This window comes from Bombus affinis, chromosome 8, assembly GCF_024516045.1.
Source record: "Bombus affinis isolate iyBomAffi1 chromosome 8, iyBomAffi1.2, whole genome shotgun sequence".
Classification (NCBI taxonomy): Eukaryota; Metazoa; Arthropoda; class Insecta; order Hymenoptera; family Apidae; genus Bombus; species Bombus affinis.
Genome location: NC_066351.1, coordinates 2,078,406 through 2,102,791, shown reverse-complemented (window position 1 = coordinate 2,102,791; position 24,386 = coordinate 2,078,406). Strand labels below are relative to the sequence as shown.

General features: G+C 39.3%; 1 protein-coding gene and 3 long non-coding RNA genes across 11 annotated transcripts in view; 3 read left to right on the top strand and 1 right to left on the bottom strand.

Moving 5' to 3' along the window:
• LOC126919458 (uncharacterized) overlaps positions 1-24,386 on the top strand; it is a 251,512-nt gene that overhangs the window by 125,953 nt on the left and 101,173 nt on the right. The window lies entirely within an intron of this gene.
• On the top strand, positions 24-15,246 carry LOC126919459 (uncharacterized). 7 transcript variants are annotated; one of them, XR_007711641.1, is made up of 10 exons: positions 24-452; positions 520-685; positions 1,203-1,341; positions 7,439-7,659; positions 12,532-12,875; positions 12,984-13,701; positions 13,800-13,934; positions 14,005-14,160; positions 14,233-14,610; positions 15,104-15,118. It is a non-coding gene; the product is annotated as an uncharacterized LOC126919459 (long non-coding RNA). The 7 variants fall into 7 exon arrangements; XR_007711642.1 differs by lacking the exon at positions 15,104-15,118 and having other exon boundaries at positions 12,984-13,211; positions 13,275-13,701; positions 14,233-15,102; XR_007711640.1 differs by lacking the exon at positions 15,104-15,118 and adding an exon at positions 15,231-15,246 and having other exon boundaries at positions 25-452.
• Positions 9,217-12,376, bottom strand: LOC126919448 (homeobox protein E60). The gene is made up of 2 exons (XM_050728768.1): positions 11,374-12,376; positions 9,217-10,881 (listed from the first exon to the last, which is right to left on the bottom strand). Exons 1-2 carry the CDS (start codon positions 11,417-11,419, stop codon positions 10,529-10,531), a joined length of 399 nt encoding a protein of 132 aa, XP_050584725.1. The 5' UTR covers positions 11,420-12,376; the 3' UTR covers positions 9,217-10,528.
• On the top strand, positions 16,468-17,822 carry LOC126919467 (uncharacterized). The gene is made up of 2 exons (XR_007711652.1): positions 16,468-16,620; positions 16,750-17,822. It is a non-coding gene; the product is annotated as an uncharacterized LOC126919467 (long non-coding RNA).

The following is a 24,386-nucleotide window of genomic DNA, read 5'->3' as shown; positions in this document are numbered from 1 at the left end:
AATGACAGTTATAAAAATGAATATCGGAGATGCTTACGTGATCTATGGCGTTATATCTTTCGTTAGTGTTCACGCGTTTGATATCACTTCACGAAAATAAACATGAATATATATGAATCGTTAAGAAGTATCTACTACAATATTATGTACTTACTAGTAGACCATATCTTACAACGGATAATAAACAATGCGGATTGTAATGATATTACTGCAAGATGAGAGTAAACTTTAGTATGGTGTATCGTGTTATACCTTTTCGTTTGATTCGTATCGTCATCTCGCGAGTTTACTATTGTTGACTTCACGTAACAAACACACTGACACGCGAGTAGACCGTATTTCAGGCAAAAGTCTAGGTAATTTGATTGAGAACGCGTTTTGGAACGTTAATTGCGCAGAAGGATGCGCAGAAGGATGCGCAAAACGTCAGTCAGGTGGTAAACATCGAGAAAGTGCGTAAATTTCTTAATTGCTCAAAATTATTTAAGAGTCTGACAGTTTAATTATTATTTGTCACAGGTGATTTCAGAAATTTGTTGGAGTTATTTTTGATGCTCGAGGCGGCGGCAGTCGATGAAAATTTACTACGCTGTGGAGAATCATGTCGGTTGGTCAACAACACAGAATTCACGACGCTAGCGAAATCGACATAACCAATTGATTGGAGATCTAAACATATAAACAAGTATGTGACTTATTTTACTTCATGATTTATTTCTATATCAAATAAGACACATAACCAATAACGACTAGCAACTTAATAATAATAATAGCTTGCTATTTCTTCTTACATCGACTAATACACATAACCATTAATAAGAATATCGCCATAAATGTGTCTTTTAGAAGCCGTACTCATTAACCTCATTTTTTTATTAATTTCTCAATTTCATTATTCAATATAAATATTCAATCCTCAGGAGATAAATGACTTATTTTTATAAATTAATTTATTATGAGAAGATAATATAAATAACAATAAATTGCAAAGTATATTTAAATTTCGTCTCAAATATGAATGCTATATAGTTGATTACATTTATAACACATGTAATTTTGTAAAATATCGTTATAAATGAAACGTTGATGTAGTTGTCGATTCTATATCGATGTTTATGTTACACCATAGGAATATGATCTGACTTCGATTTTAAGAATGGAATAAAGTATCGTATCTAATGGTATTATTCGAAATGTTTCAGGCAAGATTTAAGAAAATCACTTGGGAATCGCTGACGGGATTTCAGAGGTTCCTCAAGATAATGGTACTACAAAAGCATGGGGATTTGAAGAAGTCTTCTGTTGCCTGTCCTTTCTTCCACATTTACAAAAACGTTCTACGTATGTATCAAAGATTGTATATTATATTTTTGCATTATTTTTAAAGGATCATAACGAATAGTTAACTATCACGAATAATCTACAAAACAAATCCTTAAATTTTACGCCATGTAAATTTTAGTTTAATATTATCATCCTATAAGCGTATAATTGGAATGCTATTTGTAATTGTTGCATGCAATAATTTTTCTACCTTTCATCTAATACAATTGCATTAGTTTGACTTTGTCGATTTGTAAAATAAAAAGATATGTACGAATTGAAATTTTGCTTACGATAAAATTACCATAATTATTTTCGACGATAACCTCTATGGGTTAAGGACTATTCAGCAATAAAATCGTTTAAACGAATCATGTATATCCCAAGTGGGATTTAGGTAAATAGATACGTTATTCCGTGCACGCATTAAAGTGAAATGAATTTTGCCGAGGCCTTTTTCAATAACGTTATGTAAGCCTATTAAGCTGACACTAGACATCCAAGAAAGAAGGACGGAATAATGTTTGAGGAATGCCGAAAAGTAGAGAAAAGGGAGAGGTCACAACTCGACCGGCGGAAGCCACGAGGTAAAAGAGGAGAACGAAGAAGACTCGATGAGACTCTGGTTTTAATTAGTTGGAACCGCCGCGCCGCAAGGGAACAATCGATGGCATTAACGATGTTGCAGATAAGAAATCAGGCTTCTGAACTCTTGTTCGTTATCATTGCCCGAATACTTCTGACGCGAGCCCTCCTCGAATTCTTCTCGATCGAATATGATTAAAATCTTCATAAACACCTGCTTCAACTCTGACTAACAAATGCTACGAATCGCCATTTACTGATGGCTTCTTCTTTTCTTGAATGAATTGAAATTTCTTCGTTAATTTGTATTCATTAAGGGGATTTACCTTCTATCTTGTAATTTCTGATACTTTATTACAGACTTATTCGTTGGTTCTTTAGTTTCAAAATGAACAAAAACATATAACTTTTTTGGTACTTTATTATAATTCTTCGACGTTAAAATTTTATTGGTAATGGTATAAACATTGCTCCAAAACTAATTAATGTTGAAAAGAACGGAACATTTAGTACGCAGTAAAGAAATTAGAATTTCTATTCTATTCCTTGAATTTATTTCGTATTACTGTCCAATTAGTCAGTGTTTGAAGAGCAGTGCATGTAGCAACGAACATACTAATTGTAAAGAATTTAGAATTTCTATCTTAAAATAACTTGAGAAGAGTTAAAATGTATAAACTGAGAAAAGAACTTGAGAACCACTGGGCCGTTTACAATTAAGCAATGTAACCGAGTCGCAGACGCGTGGAGCGTCGTGTGTGGTCCCGGGGTTCGAATCCCACCTCTCCCTTTCCACTCTTTCCAACCGGTACCACCACTCTACCACGATGTCCCCACCACTTGAAGGTTCTCTTCAGCTCCTCTCATGTTCGTTTTTCTCTCGTTTCTCCTCTCTTGCTCGCCGCGGCTCTTTACCTTCTACGCTCGATCCCGAAGGTGGTGACTCATCCACCTATAGGCTACCACGGATTCGGGAATTCCTTCTCGTTTCTCGTCGTTCCTCGATCTAACGCGAATTTTTGCACAACCGTTCAGATTTGTATCGAGATCACGAATAACAGACCGAAATTGCGGTTCATTAGAACGGCGAACTTGCTCCGTGCAACCTTTTTCACGATGATCCCGAAGGAAACTTTTGCATACGCTTTAAGAGGATCTTGACGATCTTCTCTCAGATATTTTAAATTGTCTATTATTAAAGGTTGGAATACAGTAGAACTTCATTTATCTTATCGATATTTATTTAAATGAATTAATGAAATAGGTAATGGGAGGGGGTAGGGAATTAATGAATCTTTTTTATATAAATTCCAGTTACAATTTGACTTCGACGAATTCAAATTGTGACTTTTTGATTAGTGCAGCTGCGAAGTAACTCTACTCCAATTTATTTGCAAACTAATGAAATTAAACAAGCTAATGAAAACGAAACTATTTCAGAATTGAAACTATCTGGAAGACAAGACAGCTCCTTATAATTTCCCTGGTCGATCTCTCTATAATCCATAAAAGTTGGCGTGGCTTAGGTTTTAAAACTGGTTCCGATTGTCGAATAGAGCTGTGACGCGCGAGAGTATCCACGGCCAGACATGTTTGGAGTTCGGACTTGTCGAGAGGCGCGGATGCGTAAAGGTGGACATGACACTAGGAAACTAAATACGGGTCGACCGATCCTATGATCCCTGCAGAGAGTTTGACCGCTGTCAAAAAGCATTGGCCCGTCTGGACCTATCTCACTTAATTTTCGTTAAAGTCATGGAATCGGGGAGTGAATCGTCGACAGTCCGGAATCGTCTTACCAGTATCTTTCTCTATTCACACTGAGCATCGTGTCGATCGATAGTAACGATGGTTTGGAATAAATTAGACCAAATTCCATAAGAGGAAATCTGTAGACGTAATACGAAAGTGTGTCTGTTAGTGCTGTAATTTTAATACTTTTCCACTTGAATTTTAATACTCGCAAGCAATATATGAATATATCGTTATCTATTTGTTATATTTTTTGCATACTGTTCGTAAATATGTTTGTGAAATATGTTATGTGATATCATTTACTGTAGTCATCTGTTTGCACACAGTTCGCGGACAGTGTCTTAAGAAATCGTTAAATTGTTCACATTTTCATTTGAATTTCTTTTTTTCAGGTTGAACATTGAAATTCAAGTGATAGAAACGTACAACTACAGATTTATACAGAAGATGACAACCTTTCTTATTACTCTCAGATACATCATGGCTTTCATCATCCATATGTTATCGCGGTCCAATTAAAATTCAGATTTACTGGCGGCAGACGTAGTAACAATATTAAGGATCAGGGAACCATTTCACGAGCGAAGACGACGTTTCGTTCTCCGTAACCCCTTGCACGGTTAATGAAGAGTTCGCTATATCCCGGGATGGCAGCTGACGTTGCATTCATGCATGAGAGTGCCGCGTCCCGGTCATTTGGCCTGTGGTGCGACTAAAAACAAGGCAGCGCTCTCGAGTTTTGTCCCATCGGTGGCCGGTAACGCGCCTTCCATGGGGACCAGCAGCAAAAGAAAATTTCAAAGGGGACCATCGACCCGCTGGCCCACACATCGAGTTGCCGGAACATGCGGATTAAGCCATTAAAGCCTGCTTCAAGCTGTTTCGGGGAAATTCACGAGACAGAGAGTTCGTTATTGTTACTCTATCACAAGCAAAACTGCTGTCCGTTTATTTCGATACATGCGACGAATGAACCGTCGTGTCGCCACGAGATTATTATTGAACCTGCACCTTGATTCTCTTGCTATAGGATAAGGGAGAGATATTTGAGTCAAGCTAAGTAATTCGTCAAATTATTTTTGTTTACCAACAAAATTGTTTACCAACAATTTTTAAGATTTACATTTGAAAACACATTATTTAGCTCTTTTTAACTGACGTGATATATCCTTGTTAATTCAAATAAGGCCACCATAGGTCTATTTGAATCATTTTCTCATGCATAAGCATGTATGATATTTTCTCATCATTTGATTCATTTGATTATTCCATGCAAAGTTAAAAATTAAATTTTAAGATGTTGAAGATATTGGCACAAGTAACCCTAACTTACTACCATACCTAGATTTAATATTCAAAATTTTACTTTTAAGTTATGTTCTGATGTGCATGTAATAATCAGTTACTGATGTGTTTGTGTAATCCATCCTTCGGTTTAATTTCGTGATTTTCAATAAATTTTCAGTAAAATGATCATGTACATCTCTCATATACTAAGAGATACCTTGGTGTTTATTTGAAATTTCTACGAAGATTCTTATCGACTCCTCAAGCTCGTAAAAGTATGCCTTCGTTTCACCGCGTGAAACGACCAACAAATTACACAACGGTCAGACTTTTACTTGAATGAGCAAAGAACCGCGAGAACAGCGATGGTCAAGCACGCGCGAGACCTTCCACGAGATAATTTATTGGTCAATCAAAATGACGCATGGAGGTATAAGGTGACACGTCAGCGTGCACGGTTGACCATTAATTTTAATACCCGTCACCATCAGATCTCCCGACGCTGCTTTCCACGTTGGCTCCCCACTGACGGTGGAGCATATCCATCGGCATCGGCTACCGTACGACTAATGCCCCGTTCACTAACGACGATCATCCTTGAAGATCTCGGTCTACCGATCTCTCACGGTCGCCACGAATTATTATCCTTCTCTTAATCCCGCGTAGCTGACCCGCCGCACAATCCTATCGGGTGGCAATTTCAATAATGGAACAAATCGAAGGATTAAGCTTTTTGAATATATAGAAAAAAATTAGGAAACTTAAAGAAACAAGCAAATTTTCGAAACGGAGTTAAAGATTAGAGACAATCTTTTATGTGCAACTTCCACAAAATAGCAGCAAAAGAAATGATCGTGAATATAATACACTGATAAAGAGACAAGAGGATAACGAAGAAAAACGAAAGCGGAATAATCCAATAAATACCTACAATCTTGTGAAAAATCATGCAATTAAGATACGATCAAACGAAAGCTGCGAGCTGGCGTCCGAATATATCAATGGTACGCCAAGAACGCGTCGAGAGGTATGCAAGCACGGTAAGTGCAACGTCGATTGATAGCGCGCGTCCCCTTATCTATAAACCATTTTCACTTTTTTCCGTTTCTCTAGGTGCTTATCTGGTGTCCGAGGCGCGCAACTAGAGAATTCTAGGACGTTATTTACGGCTGATTAGCAGGCTCAATAATTCCCTTCCGCATTACTTTATTGAGTCCCATGGCCCACGCGCGATTTGCATGCGATTTATGGCACAAGATAGACCGATACCGCTGCCTCCGGATCGGCTCGTTCTGTTGGGCCGATCTCGTATGTAAACAGAGGCCGAACCAAACTGACCGGTAATCTCCGACGAATTTGCATCTGGTTCTTTTTCTAAACAGTTCGAGCGAACCAGGTAATATGCAGCGTGTTGCATGCATAAAAGGGAAACGCGCATACGTTGAAACAACGAAACAGAATTGTCTTTCAAGAGGATCAAATGGCGTCCATGAAACGGAAACCATTTGTTTCCCAACGATTCAGGGATTATTCCAGCCGCATCTGTTTAACGCGCATCATCGACGTTTCAATCGGTAACACGAGCATCTACGGTCAACATCTAATCCCTATTCGTTTCATCGACTATTCCAAAGTGGCGGAGTATACGTCAACGTGAAATGAATCACGGTATGCTGACGGTTCTCGAGACGGATGCATAATTTCGAGGCTCGAAGCTCCCAAGGCTGGTTCCTGTCCCCGTCGCGTTACAGAAGGCGCGCACGGTTGCTCAGGAATGTCGAACGGGTCGGTCACAGGGTTAATGTTTGCTGCTTCCTCACGTGCCTCTGACTTTTCTCCCTGGTTGTATCTCATTTGTAAAGATTCCGGGACAAAGGAGCCACCAAGAACCGTTTGTGTGGCTTCGCGGCTCGCTTCACCCATAAGTAGTCTCGACTTGGGCCATGTACGTCTGCCGGACAGACAGAAGCGCGAGTCTGTCAAGTGGCGCGATTATAATCTGACAGGGACGTATCGGTTGCCGGCCTTTCCTCCCGATTCCGAGCAATCGACAATATATTTTGGAGTCAAGCGTTACTAGGCACCGAGCATCGAATATTTCCATAACTTACGAGTGACATATCGCATTACAAACAGGGCCAAATATTTATTTTTACGTATACGTCGCATGCGAAGGAGAGACTGCACGAAATATTTGTTACTGCGTATTATGATTTACACTCACTTTAAGGTTGTCAAGTTTAATTACAATGACTTATTTCAGAATATACGTGTAAGTAATCGAATTTATGAGAATCGATAGAGGTGAGCCTACGTTTGATGTTCACGAGATATCGTTTAAATTCAACCGATGAAATATTACGGGATGGTTCAGGTACTCAACTTCTGTCCGTCTCCGACCATCAGTTCTTGTAAAAAAAAATAATTGTCGCTTATTAGTCATCGCGACGTCGGCATCGGTACGTTAATGTCGTCTATTACTTACCAGGTACGTTCCCGAAAGCGAGGCTGATCCTTCGGACATCCTGGACGATCTTTGGCCGACAACCTTTAGGCTCCATTATCGAAAAAGAAAAATGGGCACACCAATACACGAAGAAACCAATGAAATTATTTATTCTCCAACGTCGACGAACTCTGTCTCCAATCTTCTTATTTCCGACCCTAACGATGACTATCTAACTTCAACATGATTTCAACTTTTCATCGGTAAGTTGACTTAAAAGCTTCGACTCTGCTACGAATTTTCAATTTTCAAGGACAAATTCGTACAAACGTCGCGAGTTTCTCATACGTGTAAGGATCGTCCACGACCTATCTTTTGAACGATTCGTGGGAGACACGTAACAAGGGAGGTTGGAACAACGCTAGCGGAGGTTAAATGATGTATAAAGTGCGTTAACCGACACCACTCACCGTGCAACACACGCATATCGCGTTCACGGTATAAACGTAGGCGTGGCTGGTTTGATATCAACGATGGCCACCTTTCGACTGTAAATCAATCGATATCACGCCGGCAGGAGGGGCTTTTCATAGGGTTTGCACGGGCCTGAAATACGACTCGAGGGTGGAAGCATGCGCCAAATGCTGAATGTGAATCGACCCGCCCCGAAACCTTTTATCCCGACACCGATCGCCTCTCGCCACTGTCTTTCTCTCTCGCCTACCCACCGGTTCGCCAGTGTCGCGCCGATAAATTTCGATAAACATCTGGCTCGATTGATTCCGTTCCCGGTGTTAATTAGCTCGCGTCTAGTACCGCTTTCACAGCATCGATCGATTCCGCCGCGTTAATGTCTCGAGATCGCGATCACCTTGTCTCTCGTTTCTTCTTTAGAGATCTTTTAATTGGATTGTTTATCGAGATTGTTTGCTTTCTTTCATTTCTTCCCTTATTTTTTCCTCATTAAGGTGGATTTTCAGTTCCCTTTCCCATTTATGAACGGAGATACTTTAATTTCCTTTTATTTATCATAGTTTACTTAAATAAATAGTTCGGACTATTGTAAAATTAAAGTAAAAATTGTAAAATTATAATTATATTATTAGGAACTCTATACAATATTACAACCGACTTGACGTTTGTGTCTTTGATTAATAATCTTGATAGCACTAATTACAAAACTGAAATGTTATTTCAATATACACAGATATGTAAACTTGGAGTATACAATTTTTACGAAATAGTATTTCGAAATTAAATTTTTACCAGGGTCGATTCTTGATAGTTTACTGCGAGGATTTTAATACAACTTAACTCTTCAATGGAATCTAATTTTGAGACAGTAAATTGGCTGCTGACGAAACTAGTGAATTAGTGAACTAGTGGACTTTAACGTTGACATCATCTATCGGAGTACGTACTTAAAGTACAATTGTTGGTTTTGTCTTTAGCCTAGCGTAATTCAGTTCTTGAAAAGAATTTTTAAGTTTAACATGCCCCGTATCTATAAGCAAACATCAAATTCCAAGTTTCAGTATATTGCTATCTCATGGAAAGTCGAAGCCTTTGATCTTGTAAAAAAGCACCGTATCTTATTCGCTTATTAGAAACGGAACCGCCGTTAATTACTTGGATAATTCGGTTCATTGATGCCGCGTAATTATTTAATCGACTATTTATCAGACCGTAACATCGTCGGTGTATTTGTACAAACGTTTGAATAAGGTTTATCCTGACCGGCGAGTAAACCATACAATCAAGGAATTATCTAGGAGCAAAGGAACAGGATGGATGTTGAAGATAGAACAAGTATACATTGATACGTGGCTCATGATAGTGGGAATATTTAATTCGATCTTTAAATAATTCTTACAAGGTATAAGTGCCCGATATTGTATCGAGCCTTCCGTATTAGCATAGGTAAATAAATAACTAAGTTATTTTTAAACAGTCTATCGAGACGACGTTCTCGCTAAGTTGCACTTTATTTACACGACAATTTATATCCATCTTTTTTATATATACATATATGTATATATATATGTATATTTATATATATATATACCTATACATATACGTCGTTTCTATTTACTTCTCTTCATACATACATATATGTATAATGTTTTCTATTGCACGTCGCAATCGTACGATATCTTACATTTTTACAATAAATTAACGAAACGAAACTAGAACTTTACATTTTCACTCTCATTCTCTCTTCCATTTCTCTCATACAAAACTTGTCACACTTGTCCTTGGTTAAAGTATCTTCATTCTCTCTTTGTCTCTCCCTCGAATACTGGTTCCTTTATCAGAGAACGATGACTTCTATTCGTTTTCTTTTTTTTTTTCGATCTACTGTGTTCGCGAGAAAACTGTACAAATGGCACTGTACAACCCATTTCACCATGATTTACACGATTCGCGTGTAATCACGACGATCGATCGATTACTCCGTTCATTCCCCTGGTTCTAAATACGACATTTTTATTCGTGATATAGGAACGTACGTGCTAATTCCTCCCTTACAAACGATGTTGAATGATAGCTATCGTTGCGATCGCCGCGCGCACGACCACCATCATTCGATTCATAACGCCGGTAACTCATGAGCTTTCCTGTCGCAGGATACGTCGCGTCGCGGTTTTATCGGTCTCAAGTTAAATGGGAAGCTCTAAGACAACGAATCGCAAAAATTCGTTCAGCAGTCGCTTAAATATTTGGTCGGTGGCATTGGATTTTTTTTCACGAAATAAATATCCGAATTTTTAAACATAGAAGAAACAAAAGCAACCGACTAAGTTAATCTTAATTTGACTATGCAATCATTTTCGAATTTCAGGAAATCGAAAATAGAATGTAGATGTAGAATCTTTGGAGCGCAAGTGGCTGTGGTCTCGATGACGATCTTTCGTACAAAATTTACGGGAGGAACGTTAAATTATCTAAGACTAACGCATTCATACAACCACTCCCGTTTTCACGATTCACCAGATATGTTATCAACGACACGTTTTCATTCTCTCGCGATCGACATTCAACGCGAGAAATGAGAGTTCTTACGAGATCTCGAAACGTTGAACGAGCTCGTCGATAAGTTTAGCTTCGATTATTCGATCGATCCTATTGTCGTCATTTTGCTTGAAGTTCCGCCGCTTGTTCCTCTTCCTCTTTCGTTAGGGGCACCGTCGAATGATTGTAAAGACCCTGGGCCATCAGCTGAAGGGCGAGAGGATTCTTCTGCCCACTGGCCTTCTTGATCTTCGCCCTCTTGTTCTGAAACCAGATCTTGATCTGCGCCTCGTTCAAACCCAAATCCCTCGAGAGTTGTTGCCTCCTTCGTTCGGTCAAGTATCGATTCTCCGCGAACTCCCTCTTCAGCCTGGCCAATTGTTCGCCACTGAACGCGGTCCGCGGACGCTTTTCCTCGGGTGTGCCGCCATTGCCACGGCCGTCCGACCTCTTCACCCTCCTCGTTCGTGGACCTGCAACACGGTAGGATCCTATCGTCAGCTGATATCTGTCGAAGTGGCTGAAGAATTGGGATTATTGCGGTTAAGAGATTTAAATGTATAAGAAGGAAAAGTTATATAAATGTTATATAAATCTAAGAAGCTAAGATAAGTTAAGTTTTTGTTTAACGACTAGAGAATGTATTTATGTATCATCTTTTGACTAGGTGTCGACCAGTGGTGGAAATTGGTTCGCGTCTTCTTTGCAAGTTAAACATTTCTTCCTTCAAATTTGAGTAATTTTTAAAAGAAAAATTCATTAATAAGTACACATTCTCTTGTACAACCATGAACATAGGTCGTAGAAATTTTCATTATTAATCACACGAGAGTGTAATGTACCCTAAAGTATGAATCTAAAAATGTTAGAGATAAATGTTACGTATACAAATATTTGTATACGTAAGATGTAGCTTTCGAGTCAGATGCAAAAGGTAGATCGAAACAATAGATTCTACGCCTGACCATTGAAGTCAAGCATCACAGGGTCAACATTAGAATGACCGATCATATTTCACGATGAAGACGGAATATAATTAGGGCAGTTCTTCGTCTGTCCACTACTCTCGTACACACTTTGGAAAAGAACTGAATAAGAAACTAAGATACAAACTGATTGAAATAACGATGGAATAAGCGATGAAACAGATAAACATAAATGGCGGTAAAAGGTTCCATTGTATCGTGAAAGGTAGTGTAGCGGCACATGAGTAGAGGACAATTCAAATCATGTTGTTGTTTTGCCTCGAACTATCAAGATCGTTAGGATACATGTAATGTAAGAATAAATAAACTCCGAGCAAAAGAATGTCGCCGCTACGAGCAACCGTCGAACGAAGACGAATTTGAATTTTTCGGCTGTCCCCGACCAGTATAAATAAACGGACGAAACCGAAAAGAGTTCAGTATCGACGAGTTATCTGAGAGTTGTCAAGAGTTATCTACCGAATTGCCGACGAGTATCTAGCGAGTATTTATCAGCGATCTTACTTTGCGACTTATACACTGTACGAGCGTCTCAGCGAATATGGTCTGTATACTAATTTATTATTTTTAAATATATTCGACGGTTTCAATAACAAACAATAACATTTAATAAATGTAATAAAAGGTTCTATTGTTCAAAAGATTTTTAACAAAGTACATGCCCAAGGAAATGAATATTTTCGTGCAATTACAAGTATTACACCGAGCTGAAACTCGCTTCTGTTAGAAATGACTATCGACCTTCGCATCCCTCTAAACTCTAAATCGTCCCCTCGAACAAAGGTCTGCCCAACAAACGCAAAGGGTACATAAAGCAATCAAAAATTAGCCTTACATAACGATTCATAATGGTGTTTCGCGGTCGAAGAGAACATTGATTCAACAAGTTTACGCGCCAATAAATCTGAGAAATTAACGAACCGGCGCGGCGGCATCGTGCGCGCACGCTTAGTGACAAACTTTACGACAACTTTTATTGTCTAGTCGGTCTTAACTGCTATTCCCTGGCTATTCGTGTACAACTCTACCATAACGAGAGGTTCGTTCGGAAGGAGGCCTCACCTCCCGGACGAAATAAACGTCCGTTCAAGACGAGAGGAATAGTTGGTCCACGAGGTTGAGTCTTTCTCTTCGTAGGTCCTCCTCGCCGTTTATCGTCGTCCGGCGAAGCTGCTAGAAGTCCTTCACGCACTCTGCACCACTGGTTATGCGAAGTTAACAGAGACAACTTAATCGTAAATCAAACGCGTTATTGTTGTTATATTCCAAAGCGAACTACCAACGTTATTGGCTGATGGCTTGAGATATTCTTTGGTGGAGGAGATAAGAAATTATTTTTTCCTCTACGCTGATTATTTGTTTTTGAATTAACGCAACCTTGCGCGTTACTTTCGCTTTCCATGCAATTTATTGGTCGCTGGCTTTATCAATGCGATAAGACTGGAATAGTTGCAATCATCGAATTCAACACGAATACAAAGGTATTTCTATATAACACGAATACAAAGGTATTTCTATATAATATATATATAAGAAGTTAATTATTTTTCATCTATGTTGAATAATGCTGATTATTTATCGTGTTTTAGAGTTGACGCGACAGTAACTGGAATACAAGTTGGAAAAATAAGCGAATAAATTTTCTGCAATATTTTTGCTCCAGAGTTTCTTTTGTTTTCGATGCAATTTATTGGTCAGAAGCTTTAACAATCCAATAAGATGCTGCAACTACAATACATAGACGTTACCATGCTTTTCGAATGCAAGAAGAACGCAAGAGTGGTTCTTCTGGACGTTAATAACTCGTTATAAATATCGTAATGGTTGCCACCTTGCATGCATGTATATGTACACGGAGAAAGCATTTATTAATCTTCTAGGCGGAGCATCAAGATACAATCTTGAATGATTATTATACGAAACGACTTATTGTTCCGGATCAGCTGTTGAAAAAATACGCATCCATCGAAAGAGTATCAATTTCTTCTAAACGCTGCACTTGACCCTATTTGATCGAACGAACTGGAAAATTGCCAGTTCGGAATATGAAGTTTTGAATGAAGAATCATAATTAGAAGAACGGTCTGCTATGTGCTTATACAAATCTCAACAATTTACCGATTCCACCAACCACAGCGGTTATTAGTATTCATGATTCTAGGTGTGGAAGCTAATAAACGGACGAAGATTATTACTTTTCAGATTCTCGACCGTTACCCAGGATATTTAAGATCGATTATTTTTAGAATTGCAGAAGATGACTATGATACGCTAGAACTTCCTTTTCGTTAGTGCAAATATTTTCCCGTACGTTGCTATACTTATAAAATGGGTAATTTTTTACTTTTATTTCTAGTACATGGAAATTTTCAATTCTTAATTGCTTCGTGGATTCTTTCATAAAGGAATGTTCTCGTTTCAAGCGGTTGAAAGAGATATGTTCTTAATTTTCTATATTTGATTTCAATAACAAATGAATAAGAAAATTAGAATAATTTCAAGAAAGCTATGTATCATTTGGATAAGATAAAATTTCCATGGTAAAAATCATATTTTTACTTTTCATACGTGCTGTGTTTGGCAAAATATATTTTTCTTGTTTTGTTCTAGTGGATTATATCGACGTTTATGTGAATTCTAATTATATTTCATTCTGCTATTTCGGATGGATAGAATAATATAAATCGCAGGAGACTATCAAACTGTCACACTGTGAAAAACATGTAATAATTTAAATAGTGCTAAAGATAGTTGTATTTTCTCGAGGTATGACCAAACATTTACAAACAATTTCAACCCCATCGATCTACGATTACTTAACAATTTTTCATCTTATAGATCGCTCAAAAAATAACATCCTGAAATGCCGCCTTAAGGGAGCTTCCGGCGAAACACAAAAATTTCTAGAACGCTGAAAACGAGCGATCGAGAAAGCGACAGGGCAGCAGCCAGTTTCTTGTACTACTGCTCAGAAATGACTGAGGTAACGAACGGTCGGCAGTCTAATTACTTAAGCGAAGTAGTCTCGTTGTCAGTGGCAGGAAAGAGGCATTCAGGAACCCACTTCTCGCTCTCTCGACCCTCGTTCCGCTTCTCGACTTCTCTCTGTCTCGCACCATTGCACGCTTTCCATTTAAGGAACAACCTCCCCCTCTTCTCAACAGCTGTAGGCGTTTCGAGGGGTAAAACCAATAACGCTAAGACGTCCTCGAGAGAGTGAGTACATCCCCGAAAGTACCTCGCATACCGAGGACGTGCGGCCGCGAACGAACACTAATTTCCTCTCGACCTATCCTTGAGTTAGACGTCAGCTACCGACCTGGCTGCGCCTCGCTCTCCTCGTCGCGTCGTTTCTCTTCAACGCTGCCGTCCTTGATTAACGCCGCGAGTCATTGTCAGTTCTCGTCACCTGTCGTCGTTGTCGTGTTTCCAGCGGAACGACAGTTTATCTTGCGACGACGATTCCCTTTTTTAGGGAAAATGAGAGTTATTGAATCGTTTGTAAGGGAATAATATGATAGTTTATATTGCTGGAATATTTTCATTATAATTGTTGATAGAGTTAAATAACCGGCAGCAGAAAGAGATGCGCTACTGAACAAATTTTTACAAAAATATAACATAATTTAAAAAAGATTGAATTACTAGAAAAATTTAAGACAGCTTAAAGATAAAATAAGATAAGATATAGACGTTTTTTGAATTGCAGATCGAATGAGGGTAGTATGATAGGATAAGGGAAAATTAGTCACTGTATGACAATCCGTTACAATTAATTTTCATTACACATTCACTTGTACATAAAATTATTTTAAGTTTTACAATTTTTAATTTAGCATTGCGTGGTACGCAATTTCAATCTACTAGCGTGCTTTTACTATTACAAAACGGAATTGTTCCTCGATAAACAATTCAATCTAAGAATTTATGAATTGAAGGACAAGTGAGCATCGTACAAATCTTGCCTCTGTGTCACCTGATAGTCATCTTTCCAATTACTCATGCTACAAGAAATAGCCATTGAACTTTGTTTCACTTATTACACCTGTGTCGAAGAAAAATATACTAGCGGATAAAATGAATTATAATATAAATCACAGAAGAAACAAGATAAGGTAATTGAATCGTATCAAATATTTAAACGTATTTCTCGCACAAGAAGAATAATGGCGCGCTGATTGGTTTTTGCTTTCTGTCCAGGTTCGTAGGGACGCGTCTTCAACTATTCGCTTCTTGCTCAGAATTTTACCGATGTAATTCAATTGACGGAAAAACTCGTCGGATCGAGAACAATTAAACCGCTTCATCATTGTCCTGTCATCCAGGCGACGAAGCCGAGAGCGTTTTGTCGCTGAAGGACGACTAGTCGTTTCGTACCATCATCCACTCGATTCCATCCTCGAAACGCAGCTACACCAATACATATATCCCTCTGTGTCTCGCCCCTTCTGCCTCTCGTTGAAAGAACAGAGTTTCCCCTGAACCAGCGTTCAGCCTTTGCGTAACAAATCGTAGAAACCGTCGGGTTCGTTCTCTTTCAGTTTTGCTGGTTGGCTCGCCGGTCACGTTGCTTTTAATTGTAGCTGGTATCGGCGGTGAGCCAGTCGAGAGACGAGAGGGGCCTGGCCTACGCTTCGAATTGGTTTGGAGGCAATCGATGGATTGTCACGGGATTCCGGAGATTGGCGGAAAAAGTGGGAGAAAGATGGAACGTGTAAATAGTTCGTCTTGCATCGACAACCTCTGCTGATGAATTTAGCGAAATCATCTTCTCTCCGTGTGACTAAAAACGATCGATTCGCTGGATCATTCGGCCATCTCACCGTGATTCAAACATATATCCTAATGTTCTTGCAAAGGGAGTGCCACGTTTTTGTCAAGGGTTTATGCTCTTGGTCGATCAAGGGAAGAAAAAGAAGGTACCAGCTTGAGAAACGCCCCTCGCGTTTCTTTCGTGTCATTCGAGGATATTTGCAGAGGCCGTCGCATGGTCGGCCGTATTGGAAACATTACTGAACGTCTTTGAGAGTTTACGAGTTAGATACTCGATGTAGGGATCGTACCAAGAAAGGAGACCGTTTCCAACGGATTCTTAGAAGCGAGCGTAAGAGGAACGCCGCGCCGGGATCAAGTCCTCATAAATTTATCGATCGTTCTTGCAAAACCCCGCAGAGAGCGGCGTGAACCGATGAGGACAGCGTCTCAAGACTTTTTCCCATTCCCAAGGTGAATAGAAAGTAATCAACTATCTCGCGTGAAACGAAATTCGTGAAATGTTACTTAAACAATACTTAAACTCTATGTGTCGTCGCTCTGTCTCATCGACTCATTTTCATAATTCCATCGTTTGTATAGGGAGAAAGTTTGCGATCTGAAGCTCTATCACATTTAAACGATATCTAAAGTCTATCTCTTGCTCTTTTCATCTAAAGGCTCATTTTCGTCATTCCATTGGTTCTGTAGAGGAAAAGCTTGCAATTTGAAATTCTACCAGTGTACAACGCTGGGATCATAAAGCATGGCTTGATAATTACGAGTCTTGGACACGATCGACTCGCACGATTGACGTCGAGTCTCTCTCGATTGCGATCAAGCCAACGATCGACGAGGGCTGCGCGAGGTAAGTCGTACCACTATGAATCGCGCGGTGCCGCGTACGTGCAATGATCCGACTCGTTCTTAAAGCGCCACTAAACTTGCGCGTCACGTTCCTTTTAATTACGTCTGCCAACGACGACGGATGCGAAACGGCCGCAGAGGGAGGGACGCAAAGAATTCATTAAACGATACTCTCTGGAACAACCGAGAGCTATACCAGAACCGAAGTGGGACAGGTGCTGGATCATACCTCGAGAAACCGCGAGCTCAACCACGTCTACGACACCACCGATCTAAAAAGGCAGTTACGTATTTTTGCAATCGCGCAGGTGTCTGTTCTGTTGATGAAACGAAGTTGGGAAGCCAGATCGGTGGTTGCAATAAAGTTGGTTTATTTAAGTTTGTAACAAATTGAAGAAGGAAGAGAAACCATTATTTTTGGATAAAGGAATTTTATATGATCCAACGGTGATTTGTCCGAATTTGTTTGAATTTATATGAAAGGCTTTTTTCGAAAAGGAGAAAATTATTTTTAAATATTTTAAATCACTGATCTGATAGTTGGAAAAATTGACTTCGATTTAACAGAGTACATACGTCTGAATATCGTTTGGTTAGATAATTTGTGGTACACTTTACGAAATATGTTAACTACTAGTTGGCAAACCATACTAAATCAGAATCGAAATATGTGCATTTATTAATTAAAACTTCTCTTTCCTTGCTTCTGAATACATTCACATACGCGTGAAATCTGTCAAATATCTACATATATTATCTAGAAAATAAATTTATTGAATTAATACATTTACTGTAACATATCAAAGAAAGGCCAATGCACTGTAATATTTCATTTTTCCAAATTTTTTTAATGCAAATACGTTAGAGTTAAATTGCAATTAAATCATTCTGAAATATCTACGTAGAGAGGGTCGAGAAAATCTGACTGGTTCCACGACAACCTTGTATTGCAGTCGAGTGCTTAAATACCAGCGGAAGGTAGCGCGTTACTCTGGCTATAGCAGAAATCAATTAAGAAGTCGGAAAATTTATCACGGGTCTACAAGACCGGCTACAGGAACAGTTTCTCAATACTGGCTAACGTTCGTGCCGTCCCGCGGCCTGTCGCGATCACCACTTGCAATTATCAATTCTAATTAACGATCGTCGCGTCCAGAGTTTCATTATTGTTTTTAATTACCAGTCCTACCGGTCGTTTCTCTAAATCACCATTAATGAAACTATCTAGCGGCCTGTCACTAGCAAATGGATTTTTCTACGGAATCAGCCCCAGAGGCTCGTGAATCGTGACGCTATTAAGGGAAACGATCGTCCTCGATTTTTGCCGTCAGGACTCATGCGATCAGTTTTATAGCGATTTCATAGCATTTTCACGTCCTCGTGCCAATTTCATAGTATTTTCATAACAATTACAGAGCCATGCACACGACGAAATCGCGATCATTTTACAATGCCATAGAATCGATAGTAATTTGTCATGTAGAATTTAATCTTAATGTTAAGAAAATTAATCTGTGGAAGACACAATGTTTATGTTGAAATAATATTAGGTGATATTTATTAAACAGAATTACAGAACCAAATGTATTTAAAATATAAGTGAGTGATATGGTATAATTAACAAGGTATGCGGGTAAAGAATTTATGGATTGTTGACAGTTAACCAGTTACTCTCAGACTGGCTGTAGATAGTGACCCATGGTCCCTTAAAGATTTTGAACCCCACTCTCTATACAGTAGTGAGTATGACCTGTGTAAGTGTCCTGTTCAAATGTCTGTGTAGGTATTTGTATAAGATTATTTGTGTCTATGTGTGTAATATCATTGTATTCCAACATGAATAATAATCGGAGATTGATTTGGTTTTGTTTAAGAGTTACATTGCAAGACTTATTTGTAAATAGTTTATTTTAGGCAACGCAAGAATAGGCAAATAAGAGAATAAAATAATGCAAATTATAATCAAAAAGTCGACGGAATTTTTCTTAAAAATCACATCGATACGGTCAGTTGTGCGTAAGAACTACATCTTTCAATTTTTATCCACCGCTGTTACGTTCACTCGCACATACTTCCCTATATAATTCAGTATAACGCGTGTAAAAATTCACTCGCTTACATCAAACATTAAATTTTTAAGTCTTCGAGTCAAGCATAGTCCTAAATCAATCTCAACAAATTTACTATCGATAATCATTCGTGTTCATCGCTAAAGGAGAATAAACCCGCGGCTATGAAATAGCGTAACGATAGAATGGAGGAAAGGGTGCGTCGTTAAAAGGACGAACACAGCGGTCGGGCGCTCGGCCAATTTCCACCGATTAGCCACGTAAACTCGTTGAGCATACGCTAACGATGAGAACATTCGAGTAGATGGTACGTGGAACGAGCTCGTTCGCCACTGTGCCTCGGTTCGTATTAAAATATTGGCTTCATTGGTCTCCCGCGTGGAAGGAAACACATGTAATTAAAGACGCTCGCCACAGGGGAGCTCGCGAGTTCCATAAACGGGAAATGCCCATCGTTGCCTACTATCTTTTACCTGGGAAAACTGTTACATAGATAGATTTGCAAAAGAAAGGAATTCTCCACCGGTACCGATAACTATTCCTATAAATATCGTTTTTCTTAATCAACGTGGATTGGATCGAATCAAAGTTCAGCAACGGCCAGTCGGTCTATATATAATAGAAAGGCGCGTGATTTCGACAATAGCTGTTTGTAACTGTCTGTTCGATAGAAGTTGTCGTGTCGCGTTTCTCGAAGACGGAACTGCTGTAAAGAACGCGCTCTTCTGCGAAGGTTCGATACTGGTATTTTAAAGGAATGTAGAGATATCCTCGATATCCGTTTATCGGATTCTATCTGCACATAGTCGAAGAGAAGAAACAGCAGAGGGAAAGATGGAAACGTTCAGGTTGCAAGAACTGGAAGACACTGGCCATCGAATACGAGAGCAACGAATTTACATTCTCACGACGATTTGCGATCGTCAGGGTTCCGCCAACCATTCCCTAGCGATTGTCTGCTTGCATGAACAAAAGATGCGCTTTCGAAGGCTACTGAGACGATCCGTGCAGATATTGCTTCTTCTCGATCGGTTGCGCGATCGTTCGAAGGGAAACGACTCGATCGACTTGTCGTTTCCGTGAATCTGATCTATCCTGCTCATTCGCCGAACGAGATCGGTCGGTCGCGTGTAAGCGTCACGTCAAGCAAGCAGAAATGACTGCAGTCAGGTCCTCGACTCAACCGAGCGCTCGATCTCCGACTCGAAGTCGCGAGTTGAGTTATGACTACGGCCATTACTCGGGACAAACGAGGCTAAGCGTGTCGACACGGCCGACCGACCAGCCTTCTCCACTTCTCCTCGCAGTCATTCTTGATTCACAAGAATTACGAGTCCAGCTACGTGTGCAACTTCGTCTCGGGACTTCGATCCGCACACGATTGACAGTTTTAATGCTGGAATCGGCCTTCGTTATTAGGGACAAGGGGAGTATCGTTGGTTTCCACGCGATATTCGTAGACCCAAGGGGGTCTGATTTAATATCGCGACCCACATTTGATGGTAATTTACGTCGAGACGTCGGACGCTCGTTAGTTTTCGTGTTGCAGCAGATGAGTCGCGTTTCGCGCTAGGCTATTCGCAGAAACGAACGGGAAACGCGACCGACTAAGGAGTGAAATGTCATTCGTGGAATTAAGACCTCTTCGTCTCCAATGGTGGCCACCTGTTCTCCGACATCATTTTCGTGTCTGTTGCTTTTTGCCGTGACTGGATATCGTGAAAAAAAGGATTAAATTACGGATCGATAAGCTATTTACTAAAATTCATTAGATGAATTTACGGTATTTTTTGATCGAGCAAATTTGTAGCTAGGTGGGTAAAATTGATAATACAGTTGCTAGATAGTAGGTAGACATGTTCAAGATCGTGTCACATCTATCACTGAAGGAGACAGCCATTCCTAGAATTATTGATTGTTATCTTTCTTTCTTGAGTATTTGAACACTTAGCAGAGAAAATTTTTATAAATACGGAATACTTTTTGAAATTTCATTAACGCTGTAATGAAAGGCGACTGTCGTGATTATATTGGTAAAATTTGAAACTAATCTGAGAATGTATATGAGCTTTAACGATATACCGAATAATTGATCATTTAAATAGTTTGATGATATGAGCTAAGTATATGCGAACTATACTTGCAGTAAGTATGTCGTAATTTGTATATACAATGGATCGAGGAAAAGTGACATGCGTCCACGCGATTTTAGCAGGACGCCAGCCGATGGGCAAGCTTGCACAAACAAGCGTGAACAGTAATGGCTTGGAAAACGCTCACGTTTGTCCGGTGCCGTTTTCGTCATAATCGTCTCGCCTATAGCACTCGAACGTACGGCCTGTAACTGTCGTGGCTCGTTACTTACTTCGTCCTGAGAACAAAAAAAGAAAAAACATACCGGTTAAAAAAGCATGATCGTGGACAAGCATTTCATTAATAATAATCAATTATCCATTCTCGCGTGCCCGTGTCGTTTCGTTTCTCGCGATAAAACCATGGAAACGAAACGGGACATTTATCGCGTTCCTCCTATCAGCCCTAATGTCAATTAACGGGACGACAATAATGATTTACGATTGCACAGAGTTCGCTTCGTTGTTTTCGAGTTGCCGTCAATTGGAAACGGGACGAATCGAATTCCGCAGCGCGTTCAATCCCAGTTTCTATTCACCATTTGTTCCCTCCGAACGTATCACGAAGAAACTATATCGAAGAACAATTCACCGACACTTTAAAAAGTTAAATTAAAGTTAGAAATAACAACCGGTGTAATAAATCAAACTTTACGTCGTACAAAAGGAATCTCAATACGTTTTTTCCTCCGTCGATTGAACAATACCGAAATTCCTTAAGAACGATACTACATGTTTCGAATCCACAAGTAAGCAACAATAATAACACGTTTGAAAGAATGGTTCGACCGTGGGACAATTACGGCCACTCACAACAGAGATACACAGAGAACATGCGACAGAAGTTCTGTCGATTAAACGAATCGACGCGAATTTTATTCGGTCTACGCATTCTCCGCGATCACATACAGCAACCGCTCACATTTTTCCGCGGTACTCGTTAAGGTGTAACTGCCGGGACCCACGGAATCGTACGAAAAGCAGTCATGCCCCGTGGTTGTATCCATAACCATAAATAATGACCATTGATTGGTCACTCGTCTATCGTTACCCGCGAGTACGTGACTGCGTTTACGTTTCCACGGGTCGTTAGTTCGTTTCCATTAAGGCGCGGTTCTCAGTTGCTCTCGCTTCTGTTCGTTCTCCTTCAATAGCAATCGTTTTAGTCTGAGTAGTCACCGCCGATAAAGATTCGATAAAACGTTGCTATTTCAAACGATTTTAAAGTCAGGTACATGTGTAAATGCTAGATACCACGTCGGTTTCTCGACATATCTTCCGGTACAGCTTTGATACGAATTGCTTTCCCTTGTAATCAACTTACGTTTATCTGGTTCTCGTGAATTCCATTAGAATTCTTGCGATTGCTGTCTAAAATTTAACGTTTTCACGATATTGTCGTACGATCGAAGCTCGATAATTGCAGAAATCTCCTAACTGGCGATGATAAATACGAAGAACGTGGTAACAAAAATATGATAAGTGCATTTTTCCTGATTTATCGATTTTAATGTCATCTTATGATTAAACTAGAAAATTGTAATACCACGTCGTTGGAAGCTTTTAAAAACAGCTGGTTAATTGGCCAAGTTTTGCAGAAACCAAAGGTATAATTATCAATTTGAACGGTATTTTAACAGCCTCGATATCCTAATATTATGACCAATGTGATTTTGAAAATTACCATCAAGAGAATTAAGTCAGCTTGCCAGTAAAAAATGGGAAATGTCAGTTATCATGCGCTTCCCCTTAAAACTAACAGGAATCATCCATTATTAACTGCAAACACTTTGGTCTTTTACTTTGTAGATGATTCGAGCTGTTTCAATCGCAACTTTGCATGCGAGATGGTAAAATTCATGCAAAAGCCAGCACGCAGAACGACCGAAAGGCAGCTTAATTACATCTTCGCGAGGCTGCCAATTTCATCGCTCAGGCGAGCGGATATTCGTTTATACACGCGGGAGAGACGGTTCCAATCGCGAGAACCATTTCGCAGTTTAGAACGGGCAGATGGTTGACGGCGCGGCAAGCGTTAAGAATAATGAGAAATGGAAATTTGTAAATAATATATTGCCGGGGAATACGATTAATGACTTCATTCCTGGCGCAGCTCTTGAGAGGGAGCCGGTTCTTCCGGTGTCAGATCGCTACCAACCATCTTCTCTTTCATGATCTCATGCGTTTGTGATTTTTTTTTCTTCGTATTTAGATCGGAGAAAATAAAATACGAATTTAATTGAATTTTATTTGCTATGTATAATATTAGTTTTAAATCGCTCTCTAATCGTGGGAAAGTTGCATTCACTTGTGTGAGTTGGTAAAGAATTAAGAGTAGAGCTAATTTTTCTGTTCTGATTGGAAAACACCGTTCACCAATTACAATAATTCAAAACTTGTGGAGAAATTTCACGACGAATTCCCGAATAATTCAATTGGCAAATTTTTGAAATTATTGCGGATTTCAGGGATTTTCAAGTATTCGAATCTTCAGGTTTTCAAATTTTTTAATTAACGCTAGGTTTACGGGACCCGTCAATTTGACGGGTTTCAAACTTCGAAATGAAATACCCCAAAAACCATAGCATTAATTTCAATCATTTTGCATCGTAAGTTGATCATTTCATCCAAAGAATTTACACATACAATTACTTTTTCCTAAGCTTCCTAATTTTTGAAATTTGTACGTATCTGTACGAAAATATCCAGAAAGGAGTTTATATTTTGTTTAGCTAAGGAATTAGCTGGAGAAAACAAGAAGAACATTTGCCAAAGACCAGACGCTTCATTTCTGTCACCTTCAACGTCACAAATGCGAAAAAGTTGCCAATAGAAGCAATAATTGTTGTATATATCGCAAAAAGATCGTATGCGGAAAATGCACAAACAAAATTCAGCATATTTGTAAAAAATGTGCTCAACAAATACGATTGCCCTATACCTATTTTACTTATTAATAATTTATTTAAACGCGAAGCCTAATATTCTTCAATTCCGACTTAATTTGAATAAATCGATTTTTTAAAGAAATTGCGTATTTTCGTTTGCCCGTCAATTTAACGGGTGCTCGTACTAATAGGTATAAAAGAAAGACCCGTAAACTTAGTGTTAAATAGAATTGAATGTTTCAACATTCGAATGTTCGAGGTCTCGAGTTCTCGAAATAAAAATT

Excerpts from the sequence above, each read along its gene's own strand:
- LOC126919448 (XM_050728768.1), bottom strand. The coding sequence starts at position 11,419 with ATGATCGGTCATTCTAATGTTGACCCTGTGATGCTTGACTTCAATG. Across the intron at positions 10,882-11,373 it reads TGTGATGCTTGACTTCAATG|GTCCACGAACGAGGAGGGTG; the intron begins GTCAGGCGTAGA and ends ACCGTGTTGCAG.